The 15154-nt window shown below is 50.9% G+C and overlaps 1 protein-coding gene across 2 annotated transcripts in view; it reads left to right on the top strand.

Annotated features, from left to right (window-relative positions):
• Positions 1-2207: 2207 nt before the first annotated feature.
• LOC111155936 (SH3 domain containing ring finger 3) overlaps positions 2208-15154 on the top strand; it is a 358242-nt gene continuing 345295 nt past the window's right edge. For both annotated transcript variants that reach the window (XM_022516419.1, XM_022516420.1), the window contains exon 1: positions 2208-3796. In XM_022516419.1, the coding sequence (XP_022372127.1) occupies positions 3224-3796 (573 nt within the window). In that variant the 5' untranslated portion in view covers positions 2208-3223. The remainder of the gene's footprint in view (positions 3797-15154) is intronic.

Genomic DNA, 15154 nt, shown 5'->3' with positions numbered 1-15154 from the left:
GGCTTCATGTGATTGACTGGAGCTGAGTAGCAGCAGCTCCCCACTTTGCAAGGTGCAGGCGCTGCTCACTGCAGGTCCCACCATGCCCTATTGCTTCACCCGCTTTGCACTGCTTCCTGAATTTCCATGTCCTGTGCAAACTCTGAGTACACTTGGGATTGCAACCTGCTGCTGTGGGAGTTGGTTAAGGTAGGAGCTAAAAAGGGGTAGAGTGGAAGCAGAAGAAGTCTGAGAAAGGTGGGGCGCAGTGGCCCCATCCAGAGGGAAGCTGAGCATAGAAGGGTGTGACTCTAGGTCCCTGGCATGTGCGTCTTTTGTTCTATCTGCATGGCATGCCTCCTATCCTGGAAATTCTCACCTCTCCTGTGTGCGGCCTTAGGGTGCTACCAGGTTTCAGATAATCCCGCTCCTCTGGTCTGCACTGAATGGTCCAGAAAGTGACCATCTGGGCCAACCTAGATGATAGGGTTTTAAAACTTTCAGCCCATGACAGCATCAGATGAATGTCTTTTGTCAGTGGCTGAAGCCATTGGATGAAATGCTTTTGGAGCTTTGACAGTGTTTCCTATTGTGGGGGTTGGGAAAGTAGAGAGGAAAAGAGCATATCATCATATAGAGAAGTATGGGGAGCCAGAAACACTGTGATCCCTCTGCAGTAAGCTGGCCCAGCTCTTAGCCTGGGGTCCTGTGAGGTGCTCCTGGGTCTCAGTCCATTCTCCTCATTTGAAGTCTGGCTTGGTTTCTGGGATGCCACCTGCTTTTGGATCAAGCATTCTGGGTCCTCTTGAAAATTCTCCTTTGTTGTTCTTGAGGGAGGGTCAAAGAGTAAAAGGAAGAGAACGTGAAGGTGCTTCTGGGCACAGTGACAAGGCCTCTGGCCCTCCTGGGAAGTGTGCTTCCTGGTTTCAGTCAGCCAGGCAGCTCAGGGATGCCATCCATCTCACAGGGCAGCCAGTGGCTCATGTGAATAATACATATGGAAACCCACACCACTGAGACATCCACAAAGCAGCTCGCCGAGTTCCTAGGAACTGGCGACCTGGTATGAGCTCAGGACACCTGGAATTGAAATGTTAAGATGCATGTTCAAAACACCGTTAGGTGATGATTGAGACCTTTATTTCACTATTTCCACAAATGTTTGTTGAGCGCTTACTATGTGCCAAGAACTGCCCTTGCACTGGGGATCTTACAGAGCAAAAATATGCAGTCTGTAGGGAAGCTCCATAGTCCATATTCCAATGGAATGTGATCTTAGTATGTATTAGGTTCTGGAGACACAAAAATTAACAAAATTCAACCTCAATGATTTCTTAAGTACAAGCCTTATCTCCCTCACATGTAAAATGAGGTAAAAATAATTATCTCATAGGGCTATTTAGAGGATTAAAAAAAATAATGCACAGGCACGTTCTTGGCATTTAAGCCACAGCAAATATTACTTTCTCCCTGAACAGTTGAAATAGGTTCACTTAAGTTCACAAACCACAGGTTGGTTTGACTGGTAGGCGGGCCTTCAACACCTCTTCTGTTATTGGCCCTAGCAAGAACTATCTGGCTTTGGGGCGCCTGGGTGGCTCACTTGGTTCAGCTCCCGTCATGATCTTGGGGTCCGGAGATCAAACCCCGCATCAGTCTCCCGGCTCAGCCTGGAGCATGCTTGTCCTCCCCACCCTTCCCCGGCCTCTCCCCCTGCTTATGCTCTTTTGCTTGCTCGCTCTCCCTCAAATAAATAAAGAAAAGAAAAAAAGAAAAAAGAAAAGAAAAAAGAACTATCCAGCTTTGTAACCTCTAGCCCCTGGCCCTCGGCTTGTGCTGGGTCTGGGCCTGGAGGGGACCAGGGCTCGTTGGGAACCCCAAGCGGCCACGAGGGGGCAGCGCACTGCAGGGAATCTTCGCGGTCGACCCCAGCCCATTGCCAAACTTCCCTGCTGCTCCCAGTCCTCCGTACGTACTTCCGTTGCTCTGACGCTCCCAGAAGCCGGGGCGTCGGGAAGGAGAGCGCGAATTCCCCTTCCTCTGCGCCTCCCGAGGAGGAATTGGAGCGGGGTTCACGAGACTGCGCCGCAGTGGGCGCGGCGCCGACCGGGTGCCCTGCGCAAGGGTGCGGGTCCAGCGGGCAGCGGCGCCGGCCTCGGACCAGCGACTCCGGGGAGGGCGGGCTGCCGCCGGGAGGAGACCGAGCCGCCCCGGGGGCGCCTCAGCCAACCGGAGAGCCTTCCCCTGCTGCTTCGCGGGGCGTCCCCGCACCATACCCGCAGCTCCAGGCTTGTCAGTTCGGCGCACCGCCTGGAAGGGGGACCCGACCGGGAGCGCTCCGGGGAGTCGTCGAGGAGGATGCCCGGGTGTTGGCTATGTTCCCAAGCTGCTCGCCGGCGCTGACGAGAAAGGCAGTCCGGATAACACCGCCCAAACTTTCCTTCGCGGCAGCGTCGGGAGGAAGCATCCCTCTCTGAGGTTCGCGGAGAGCCGGAGGAAGACTCCAGGCGCCCGGAGCGGACAGGGCCCAGCCGGCGCAGGAGGGCGCGCTCGGAGTTCCTGGGAGCCCTAGAGGTACCCTAAGGGACGGGACTAGTCGCCGCTGTGCGCCCAGGCGTGGGGAGGTCCAGTGGGCGCTGCTTCTCCTTTCCTGCGCTCCTCACTGACCGTGACCTTTGCGCGCTCCCCGAGCACGTGCCCGCGGCGGAGCAAGAGGAAGGACAGCTGAACCCGCTGGGGGCAGGGACTCGAGGACAGGCCCAGGGCGCATGGAGGCGCCGCGCGGGCGGTGCGGCTCACCAGCGGCGCGGGGTAGCGCGCACGCTGAGCCTGGGTCTCCCCGGGGACCCGACCGGCCGCTCCCCGAACTTCCTGCAGCGGAGCTCTGGGCCGCGGGTGGCCACTCCAAGCGCAGCGCCCGCTGAGGCGGAGCGGACACACGGGAGGACAGGTGTAGCCCGCACACGCGGGCGCCGTGCTCCGAAGGACTGGGTGGGCTCGGCTGGCCCGGAGTTGGCTCGCGGGGCGCGGAACTCCGGTCCCCACCAAGCCGGCCGGTCAGCGCGCCCCTTGGCATTGCCGCTGCCGGAGCCTCGAGCAGCCAGGCGGGGTGAAGGAAGTGCCTGCGGAACCCGGCTCCCCGGAGGCCGCTCTGGCGCGACCCTGATGCCCGCTGTCCGCGGCGGGTCCCGCTTCGGCCCCGGGACCTAGGCAGCTGCGCGCGGCCGCCGCCGGCGCCTCCCCCATGCTGCTCGGAGCGTCCTGGCTGTGCGCGTCCAAGGCGGCCGCCGCCGCTGCGCAGAGCGAGGGCGACGACGACAGGCCGGGTGAGCGGCGGCGGCGGCGGGCGGCGGCCACGGCCGCGGCGGCGGGCGAGGACATGGACGAGTCGTCGCTGCTGGACCTGCTGGAGTGCTCCGTGTGCCTGGAGCGCCTGGACACCACGGCCAAGGTGCTGCCGTGTCAGCACACTTTCTGCCGCCGCTGCCTGGAGAGCATCGTGTGCTCGCGCCACGAACTGCGCTGCCCCGAGTGCCGCATCCTGGTGGGCTGCGGCGTGGACGAGCTGCCCGCCAACATCCTGCTGGTGCGCCTGCTGGACGGCATTCGCCAGCGGCCCCGCGCTGGCGCCAGCCCCGGTGGTAGCCCGTCCGCTCGCCCGGGCCCCAGCTCGGGGGCGGCCTCCGCGCTCGCGGGTGGCGGGGGCAGCGCGGCGGGCAGCGCCCCCGGCTCCCCAGTCTTCCTCCCTGCGGCGACCGGCAGCGCCACCGCCAGCCTGCGGGAGCTGGCGACCAGCAGGAGTGCACCCGTGGCAAAGGTGGGTATCTGCTTCACCGCGCAACGACACAGCGTGTTTGTGTGTTGGGGGGGGGAAGGGGTGTGCTCGGGTGACTGTAGGGGGCAGTGATGAAGGGCGAGGGAGACCAGAGGTGGCCCCCCACAACGGCTTTTGCCTTGCTCTTCTTTCTCCAAGTAGTTTTTCTCCAGGGACTCCGTGAGTGTAACCCGTCAAGTCACACCTGCCAACTCTTGGACACTGTGTCTCCACCTCCCGCTCCACAATCCTGTCTCCTTCCCTTGAAATGCCTGTCTGCACCTGCCGCCCATCCCTCCTCCTCTCTGGAATCCCTTCTCGCACCACCTGTACTTGCTGCGTGCCAGCATGCAGTCCTGTGGAACCTTGCTACCTGCTCATATGTGGTGACACCCCATCCTCCCCCAGGGTGGACACAGTTTCCTGTCCCCAGCTGACCGCTAGTCTCTACAGTCCCTCTGCTGGCAGGGCCCGTGTCTCCACCTTTTTGACTTGGCCGGCCCCCGTCTGTACCCAGAAAGTCTTCTTCCGCTGGACCCCCAGACTAGCCCTCGGCACATTCGCGCCGGCCTGGGGTCAAGTTAATGCTTAGTGTTTCCAGGGTTCTGACCTCTGGGGAGACTCTGGGCCTCCTGCCTGCGTGTCTAGCAAGAGAGAGTTGGGCAGAGGGAATTGTGTGACTGGGGTTTGGAAGAGCATGAGTTACACACTTCGTGTGAGAGGAGGGAAGGAATGTTTGGCCGGGCCTTCTTGAGCTTGTTCTGTCAGGAAGCCCTAGACCTCTTTCCGGCCCTTGGGCAGGGCTGCATTCCCAGGTGGGACATTATCTGTGTTTTTTGGTGCAACTACATTGTACAGTGTCTTTCACTGTTTCTGTTTTAGTGAAATACTTTATCTTGGGGTTTCAGTGATTTGGTTTCAGAAGCTCTTCAGAAGCTCTGGCTTCACACCCTCTGTTACTATTACTATTATGGAGGGGGAGGAAAGCTTGCGGGATGCTGGCTTAAGTGAGAAGCAAGTCCTCATGTTGTATATTTTCTTTAAATGTAGAAAATCCCACTTATGGGTTAAAAAAAAAACCATTATTGATCTACTGTAATTATCGTTCATTTTAGAGAACTAAAAGTATTTTCTTTACTTTGGACTGTTTAAGAAGCTGCTGATGCATAAATCCTTACAATACGTGTAATACAGAGAAGCTGGGACAATTCTAACCATCTGAATTACTTAGTACTACCAATATTTTTGAGGTTAGGAAGTTAAATCCTTGGTGTTGAGCTTTAGAGATTAATGCCCTCCTTTGCCAAACTGGGTGTTTCCTATGGATCGGGAATAATGGACAGTTAAGAATAGTCATGGAATATTTATGCCTGGGATTGCTGCTGGAGGGAAGGTAGTTAAGTAGTTTTTCTTTGGTTTTAGTTGTGATTAAATCCAGTTATGAGTGTGCGTGTTCTTGATTTCCGAGCTTTTCCTTCCTGTCCTTGCTATTTCATTTAAGGTATTATAATCGAAGGTCTTTATTTGCAGAATAAGTGGGTTACCTCCCCATACTCAGAGAACTGAATGGTTTGTAGAATGATGTTTGTAGTTAAACCCTAGGACATTTTGATGAGAATGTATTTACAGATGTCCTCCTACTGCATTTTATGTGAATTGTGTTTGATCGGAGGTGAGGAGGTAACCTCTGAAATTCGAAAGGCCATAACCCGAGGCAGCTCCCAGAACTGTGCCATTTGTGGCGTAGAAAAAAAATTGTCAAAGAGGTTGAACTGAAACCTTTTTGCAATGACAGGAACAGGGAGTTAATTTTTTGTTGGCTGGTCTTGAGATTATTGGTGGACTTTATAGGCATATGGAGCGATCAGACTGTTTATGGAAGTTTGAGCTTCAGGGAAACTTTGCAACACAGTTTATTTTTGTTGTGTTGAGTGTGACCCTCACTCCTTTCTTCACACGCCCACCTCATGAGGACTGAGTTTGGGTCCTAGGAAGAGTCCGAATTAAATACAATTTTTGATCAATATTTGATCATTTTCCGAAAGACAAAAGGAGTGGAGGTGGGGATCATAACATCTTCTAGCTTTTTACTCACTGATGTGTAAGTCAGTGGGAGTCTTCTTGGGCAGCCAGAAGTCCTGCATGGAGTGTTGCACTTTAAGCAACACTATAAATTTGGCAGGCAAAGACTTCAGCTGAAAATTAGTTCCAAATAGGCTTTTGATACTTTACTGTCTGTTGGAATTGCTTTGACTCCTCATAGCAAAGCTGAATGCTGGATGTTGTTCTATGTTGTTTAATAGGTGGGCACTCATGTCATGATTCAGCAGAGACCATATATGCCTTACTAGCAGGTTGACTGTTAATGAAAAACTGTCTCCGATTTTCCTAGTGAGATGCTTCTCAAACCTTTCTGGCCAACAGGCATGTGTAAAGGTTGTAGGTATGCAGATCACCAAGTATCTACTTAGATTGTGCATTTACTCACAGTTAGACATTGGAAAGGTGTCATGTATAAAACGGATGAATTCTTATTTGGGTTCTGCATGGAGTTCATGAAATAATTTTTCCACACTCTTCACTGGCATCTTTTTCTTCAGGGTTTTGGTTCTCAGCAGAGCTACTTGGAATCCTCCAGCCTGGTGAGCAGAACCTCTCAGCTCTGCTTTCACCTGAGCCATTTGAGATGAGGCACTTTCTGAATCAGTTAATTATGCTGCCCTTGGAAATTTTATACCAAGTTATTGGTACCTACTGTCTAAGGTTAGGACTGTTGGTTTCTTTGTTTGCCTGTTGGGAAATACTTACTGTTACGTGTTGCTTCTGAAAGTGATCTTTTAAAAAGTCCTGTTTTAACAGAAGCGTCCAACCATTTCAGGTGCTAAATGTGTGCTAAGTTTCTCAGCCTAACTTGTTTTTGTTTTGTTTTGACAGTTGTGTGAGGTGACCCCTGCAAGGCCCCCTACTGGCATTGGTTGAGGTGTTTTGGGGCAATATGTTTTTTGTTTTTTTTTAAAAGGGCTTTGTAGTTCCAAATTGAGTAATTTCAAGAGTACTTTTAAATATGCTTTCATAAGAACTCTAATGTAAGACAATTCTAATTTTTTGAGTGATTTTTTTTTTCCGTGGGAAACCTCTTGCCTTATATTTGGGCATACACAGAATTTACTGTGGACCTACCCTGTGCCAGTCATTCCAGGTGAACTGGACCAGCCTGGGTTCTCTTTTCGGAGCTGACATTAAGGGGTTGGAAACCGGGCTGCTCTCAGGAGATTCCTGAGCTCACTGGAGTGGTGTCCATCCATGACTCTATGAAGGTGAAGAGGATGGGCATTTTTACAAATTAAAGAACAGTAGAAAATTTGGATAATGCTTTTGATGATACAACATGTAAGCATTAGAGCTGGTTTGTCTGGAACGTGTACCTTGAAGTACTTTGGTATATGTTTCAACTGGAAATCTCTACTGTATCTCTCAGCCAGTGTGACTGGGACCCTGTAATGGGAAAAGTGTAATAAACTGGAGACTCATACAAATGGTATCTATTAAATGTTTTATTTAATAACTACATACATGTATGTGTTTACCATGTTTTGGATCCAGGCTAGGAACTTGTCTTTGAGTTCCAAGTTGACTTAAACCATAGCCACCTTATGATTTCCTATTTGTTTCTTTCAAACGGAGGACAAAGACACTTACAAGAAATTCTGAATGGAGCACTTTCTAGATTTTAAACAATTACCACTTAATGTTGTATGTCTTTTTTTTTTTTTTCTTCCCAGTTTGACAATGTTAAAGAGGTCTGTCTTTGATGAGTCTTTCCTAAGTGGTCACCATTTTTCTCCAAGGAGTGATTTCTTTTGCACTAAACGTCTTCTGTTTACGTAACACTTCATTAAAGTTTATGTTTGCCATTTATCAGTATATTTGCATAAACATGGTAGGAAGTCGAGCCAGTGAATTCCAAGTAAGCACAGGCGTCCCTGGGCAAGTGTGAAGGCTTGGACAGCAGTGGGCCAGGCTGGGCCTTCCAAGGGGATGAGGACCTTAGCCATTGTGTGGAGGAGATGGGGAGTTGAGCAGTCCAGCTGGCCACCTCTCGGGAGGCCAGTTCAGACAGAGTCTGTGGTATCTGGAAGCAAATCAGTGCATATTCTTCAGTCGTCAACAGTTGGGCAGCTTATGCTGGAGAATTTTTTGTGTGAACAGTTACTGAGTGCCTACCATGTGCTGGTTGCTTTGGCATATGTTGCTTATAGAAAGCTCACCATAATCCCATGAGGTGAGTGGCATAATTAACCACAAGGGATCGCTCTATGGGCAAAATGGTCAAATAGAGAGCCAGGAAGTGTTGGGCTCTGGATATGTTCTCAGGCTCCATTCCCCTGCCCTTTCTGTTCTATTCTGCTGGGCTCCATCATTGGGGTTTCGTTGTTTGGTCTGGAATGTAATAAGGACTGTAGAGGAAATGGCCCAGTGCCTAGAGGCCCTCACAGAAAAGCCAGACAGCTCACAAGGACAGCAGACAAGTGGTTGACTTGTGGTCTCCATGATGACAAGGGCAGACACCAGCCTTTGGAGACATGACAGATGAGTCACAGTGAAGTCCTTTTTGGACCTGTTTTCAGAAGGCCCCTGGGTGTGGAAACGGCACCTCTGAGACTTACAGCAATGTTGTGTTTCAGGTTGTGGCCATTTGGTGACTAATCTAAAGTTACTTTTCACTAAGAGACCACTGTGGGTCAGGTGTTCGCTGAAAGCCTGTGTGGCCAGGGCTTGGGTCAGCTGATGGAAGTTCTTCCCACCTGTTCCTTCCTAAGTCTTGGAGAGATGGGGAAGTGGAGGCACCAAGGTTTCCTCGCTCAGAGACACACAGTGAATAGGGGGGTACTTGAAAGGTGAACTTTGGTCGGACAGGCTACCAACTTCATAGTTAGAGGAGGCCTCTCGCTCTATAACAATCCCAGGTAATGAGAGACCAAGGCCCCGAACTTAAGTAGCACTCACTTCCTAGATCCCTCTGCTCCCTGGCCACAGCGGCTGCCATCTTGTTAGCCCAGGCTGTGAGCCCTATGGGTAGTTAGCAGGAACCGTGCAGAGGGGTGTGTGGTCCCAAGGAAAGAGCATCCTATCAATTGTGGCTTCAGCGGCCCGTCACGGGCAGCTCTACGTAAACGACATGAACGGTACATTTGAAATTGGGATGGGTCATGATGGCATCCTATCCTTAATAACTTAATAACAGAAAGGAGGGTTTCTTTTCCTTATGTTTGCTCTAGACCACCCTCACACGTCCCTTCTCGCCTTAGGGGCCAGAACTGCGTGCCGGATTGATACCTGGACCAGCCACAGCTCAGCCAGGGACTTGGCACATAGGATCAGCCTCCCATCCAGGGACTCAGGCCCGCTGCCTGCCTTGGGCCTTGGCTGCAGACTGGGAGGGTCTTGGGCTTCGTGGAGTCCTGTGCAGAAGGAGGGCAGGGGTAGGGCCCAGGTGGATTTATCCTGAGTTCCTTACTTCCTCACTACGTGCCTCTGGGCAAAGGTTTAGCTTCTCGAAGCCTTCTTATTAGTGAGAAGGAGCCTATCTGCTTTATCAGATAAGTGAGACTGTGTACCTGCAGTGCCTAGCACACGTAATTAGCTGTCATTTCAGTGCCTGTTACCAATACAAAAATCTCCAAATTTTGTATCACAAGTGTGGCACACCTTCCTGCTAGTAGATTCATTTATTTGGTGTCCTGTGTGTGTGTGTGTGTGAGTGTGTGAGTGTGTTCATGTGCACGTGAGCACATGTGCTTTGCCTTTAGATTCCAAGTTGGCCTGTGTCACCGTGACTGGATTGTTGCGCATTGATGGGCGTCTAAGTCAAGGGCTCGAATCTGTTTATTTCACCTTTTAAATTGTTTCTGAATTTTATCTTTGTTATCACAGGTAGTGTTCCCTATTCTCACAGGCTTCATTAAAGTGAAAAAAAAATCCAAATTATAATCTGTTTTAAGAAGAGGCAGTAGGGGAGAATAATTCCACCCAGTTGTGGGGATGGCTGGTTGGCTCTCCTGAAAGCGAAGCACACCTCCTTCATCTGGAGGACACAATAGCTTGTCTACAACTGCCTGGAATTAGGCTGCTCAGTGAGGTTGAGCTGAGCAGAATTATATCCAATTGTTCCTTCGTTCCGGCTTTTGAGAGCCCGTTTGCTTGCTGGAGCATGACGAAATCGGGTCTCAATTATGCAGTTGTTTCAAGTGTGTATTTCATTTCAATCTGTATTTAATCTCTATTTTTCGCAGTTAACACGCTCTTTTCCGAGGTACATATTTGAAATAAAACATCAGCAAGGATTCAGGTAGGGGGAAATGCTCTTTATGGCACCACTTGCAAAGGCCAAGGTCAGTTTTTATCAGATTTGCCTTGCTTGGAAGATCTTCATATTTGGTGAATTAGAAATGCATGCTCAATGGGTATCCTACTGGAATTCTAATTAACCTTAAAAGAATAAGGTGTCAACCGGAAGGTGTGGGCAGCAGTGAATGGTTTAAACATTGTGCTAGCACACTATACCATGGGGCTCCCTTTTCCTGCTGAGTGGAGGTTAGAATAAAAAAGCATATAAAGTAGCAGCACTATTTGAATTCTACTCACAGATGGCTGCCTTTTTTGGCCCTCGATGGCGTGTGGGTATTTAGAGATGCAGTTGTTCTTCGGGAGACCTGAAAGAGCATCCGAGAGGAGTTGCTTTGGTGGCTCGTTTCTCTCATCTGGCACACGTGTTTACGTTGTTAACGGATGCGATGGTTATCTGCAAACATGAAGATATTATGATATTTGCATTTCTGCTTAATGGAATGTGTGCATAATGCTAATGTGAATTTGTATGAGTTTAAGTGAATTAGGATTTGCTGCAGGAATTCAGGTCAATAGAAGTGGTGAGAGACTTTAAGAACACAGGAGCGGCACCAGGAGTGGATATAAACGTTCTAGAGCCCAGAGCATGTTCTCTGCAATGCTCAGACAGAAGGCTTTCGGGAGCATTAGGGGTTCACGGCCAGCCTCTAACGTGGCAGTTTAAGAGATAGGACAGTGTGCATTCTCTTCAGTGAAGCAGAAGCGAACACCTTACTTACTTGAGCACCTATTATGTGCAGTAACACTTGGGGTGAAAATTATATTGGCCTTTAGAAAGTGGCACAAAATTTGCTTATTACTTTGCCAGCGAATGGAGCACCAAGCTCACATTCAAAAGAGATCTGGAGTTCTGGCAACAAGAGCTACCGTGCCTTCTCTGACAGTCAAACGCCCAAGGCTTCATTTGTTCTGCACATAACATCGCAGCCCTGCCACCTTATTTATCCCTGATGGGTTCGAAATTTCTGTGTTGAGAAATATTTACTGTTTATGGATAAGCCGTTGGATTCCTTATCTCTTTATCATCATACTTTGAATTCTGCATGACTTAAAAATTGCACCGGGACACCTGGGTGGCTCAGTGGGTTAAGCCTCTGCCTTCAGCTCAGGTCATGATCTCAGGGTCCTGGGGTCAAGCCCTGCATCAGGCTCTCTGCTCAGCAGGGATCCTGCTCCCCCCCCCCCCGCCTGCCTCTCTGCCTACTTGTGATCTCTCTCTCTGTCAAGTAAATAAATAAAATCTTAAAAAAAAAAAAATACACCTACTTCCCCTTCCCAAGCAGGACGAAAGGTGACTAAAGCCAGATGTGCTTGTGTACGAGGAAGCATGAGGAGCGTCAGGAAGGACGCAGGCACACAGCTGTGGAGAAGATACGTAACCCAAAAACAGATAACCTGTGTGACTTGCCTTCATCTGCCAACTTCGTGGTGCCCGTGGGTCAGTTGTGTCACGCATCGTGATTGTCTGCACCAACTTTGTTGTCTGAAGATGTGCAGTAGGAGAGGGAGATGCCTTCGAGAGCCACACTTGGAATGTGTGGTTCTTGTGAATTTGGAAATTTAGCTGGAGTCACCCTCTGACAAACTAAGCTTCATCGTAGGCTCTGTGATGGTTTTCCTGGAGTTAAGTTGTTGCCCCCCACCCCATGTCTTAAATGAGGTGGCAGACCTTAGATCCTGAGGAGGATTTGTACCTCTGTGGTCAAGCCTCACAGGGAAAACTCAGCTGCAAACAGCAGCAGCCTGTTTGACAACGGACTGTTCAGCTCTGCCATCAGCCCTTCACCGGAGACAGTGTGCCCCTTCCTGGGCCTGTGTCCCCCAGAGCTGTGTGCACGAGGGCCCAGGCAGCAGAGGCAGCACCGTAGGTGTAGGACGTATGTGATGTGCATTCACAGGTGGTGGAGGCTGTTGGTCTCCAACATGGCTGCTCTGAAGACATGCAAGGCTTTATCGACCCGAGAGAGTGACCGGTAAAATGTTGAAACTCAGATGACAAGGCCGAGGTGAAGAGTACAGGCTGGTGGAAGGTTTTCCGTTTAAAGTCGGGGCAGGCCTCCCTCCTGCTGTCCTTCCAGTGAAGCTGTGGCATCCTCTCTGAGGGCCCCGAGCCAATATGTATGACACTCTGTCCCAGGATCAGCCACTGACCCCCTATTTCATGTGTTCCTTGTGAACCGTCATTCCATTCAGGGTCCTTTTACATACTGATGTTCTTCCGTTTCCTCCAAGCTTCAGCAATTTCTTGCAAATTGCAAACTTTCTTTTCTAATTTAAATGTTATAGGACATCAAATTTTCTTTCTTGTTCCTTTCAGCCAAAGTCATGTGTATTCTACATGGGGTTAATAGCCAGCCTGTGAAGTGTGGTTGATATTACCTGCAGCATTTCCTGCGTGTCTCCCAGCTAATCAGTGCGACAGCTCTAACACCCAGCGCCCACAGTCTGGCCCCTTCTGTACCAGTTTTCCAACTACTGCTTTACTTCCTGTAACAAGCTCATGGGCTTTGACACAGCCTGGGCTGTCCGTCTGGGGCTTTTAGGAACTGAAGAACCCCTAAAGTACCCCTGACAGCCAGGCCTTCTGTGGGTGGTCCTGAGGGCTGAGGGGACTTCAGATGCCCAGAGGACACCTGGGGCACTGGGGGCCTTCTGGGCTGGTGTGTGCAGCTTGCATGTCTACATGGAAGGGCTCGGTCTACACAGTGTCCCAGATGACTTCATCTGGGTGAAAAGATGGCTGTCCCCATCCCCAATCCACTAAGCCCAAACCCCTGTGAATCCTGTCTTTTGTGTCTTCCGTGCATTTTCTGATTCCATTTTTATTTCCTCAAGCTGTTTTCAGTATTCTTTCTTCACTGTTCCATTCAGTGGGCTGCGTGTTTTCCTGACAGTTTCTGCTTTGTTGTCCCTTTAAAGTTTGGATAGTATGGCTTCCCAGAGGCAACAGTTAGCCATGTTGTCTCTGTTCCCCTTCCTCTTGCTTTCTTAGTGATTAATGGGTTCTCCCAACACTGAGAATGGCCCAAAGGAGGGACCTGAGTGCCTGGCAGGCTTTTGGCACTTGCCTTCCTTCCCAAGTGTTTGGGGCCAGGTGTGGAGCTGATCCCAGGCTGCAGAGACCTCCAGTCTGCAGCCTGGCACGTTCTTTACAGGTGCAGACAGAACTCTGCCGTGGATTCAGGGTGCCTGTCCTGGGAATGTGGGCAGCCCTTGAGGATACCCATGAATCTTGGGAGGAGGGTTAGGCTTCTAAGTCATATTCTCTCCAGAGACAGCAAAATGCTCCTTTGCTAGGCTCAGGGGAAAAGGATTCCTGAAGACATCCATGGGAGGTTGGGCCTAGAGAGAGAGGAGGGTTCAGAGTGGCCCATGGCCGCCTAGCGGAACACACCTGGCTCAGCAAGTCTGGGAGCTCACCTCCTTCTTTGCCTGCCCGGCCGCTGTATGGTGCTCACTGGGCTGTCGGCTCTGCTCATGCTGAGGACGAGGGCATCCTTCTGTGCAGAGTTAGTGCCTGGTGAATGAGGACATCTTTCTGGTTGTCCCACCATCACATGGCGTTCTAGTTGACAGTGGTTTTACTTTGGAATGAACAGACATGTCTGGTGTCCACAGCAGGGAACCTTCCTGGCTGTGCCCTGTGGGGCACATCCAGCAAGGTCACGCCACCCTGAGAGGCAGCCTTGTGTCGTGGGCTGGCAGCTTCTGTCTTCAAGACTCCTGAGATGGCACACACGGACCTCCCTGGCTCTTACCTGGAAAAGCCGCATGGGGAAATTTCTCTGCCTTGTCACCTCTGCCTCCTGGGCCCTGGTCTTTCTCAGGTTCCTGGGGTTTCTCAGATGTGTTTCCTAAGGGCACCTCTGAGCTCTTGTTCTGATCTCCCACCTGTCCTCCCTGATCCCCACCCCACTGCTGCCCTTACACGGGAATGCTGAATGCCGCTGCCTGCTGGGTGGTGATTTCCTGCCTATTGTGCTCAATCATCACCATGTTCCAAGTCCCCTCTGGAGGTACTCTGGTACCTTCAGACTGGGTAACCTGTGTATCCCCATTTCTTTGCTAGCTGCCCCCTTCCCACCCATACCTCTCTTGCTGCATTCTTTCTAGTAGCAGGTATTTATTTGAGGTCTTGTATTATCTTCTTAAAAATTCACATGAATGTTATTCTAAAATATGCTTCCTCTGATGTTCATATAAAACTGTGGGGGTTTTCTCCTCAATCTTGGAATCAGATGGGTTTCCCATGACTTCCTACAGCCCTGGCCGACCCCAGGTGCCCCCATGGGTTCCCAGCACATCGGGCACAGCTGTGGGGGCTGGGTGCCACTGAGCAGAGTGGGGTGGACTGGCTTCCAACAGCAGGAGAGGGCTTCCGCACAGGGGGTTTCTCTGAGGAGGGGGTGGGTGGTCTCTCCGGTCTCCTGACAACGGTGTGCACTGAAGGCAGGTTTTAGATATGACCTTTGTTGTGGGCTTGTCCCTTTTTTAGAAGCCCCATTTCCTTCCATGGGCGAAGAGCTGCCTTTTCCCTGGGTACACCACATGGAGTATAGCCTTCATTCTGGAACTTGGCCGGGCTGAGGTTTCTTTTCTAATAGTTGGTGTTTGGCCTTATCCGCAAAGTAATCGTGGATTGTCGCGGAGTGAAGGATGTGTGGAGGCTTGTCAGCAACTGTGGGGAAAGGTGGCTGTCATTTGGGAACACTTTCACTTTCTAAATGTAAGTGTGAAACATTCTGTCAGGTTGAGGAATTTTCAAGCCTTTCAGCTTTCAAGGGGACAATTGTCATGTTGACAGATGTGGTGAGGGGGTGTTACAGTGGAGTGTCAGGGACTTGGAGAGGGGTGGTGGATCCTGGCTGGTGGGGGGTGACCTGGCAGGCAGAGCAGGGGAGAGTGCCCCAGGGGTGCTTGTGTTCCTGGTGGGGACATGGGGAAGCCAAACGT

The sequence above is a fragment of the Enhydra lutris genome, unplaced genomic scaffold, assembly GCF_002288905.1.
Source record: "Enhydra lutris kenyoni isolate GAN:26980312 unplaced genomic scaffold, ASM228890v2 scaffoldscaffold44, whole genome shotgun sequence".
Taxonomy (NCBI): domain Eukaryota; kingdom Metazoa; phylum Chordata; class Mammalia; order Carnivora; family Mustelidae; genus Enhydra; species Enhydra lutris.
Note: the sequence above shows the minus strand (reverse complement) of the source record. Positions and strands in the feature narration are given on the sequence as shown.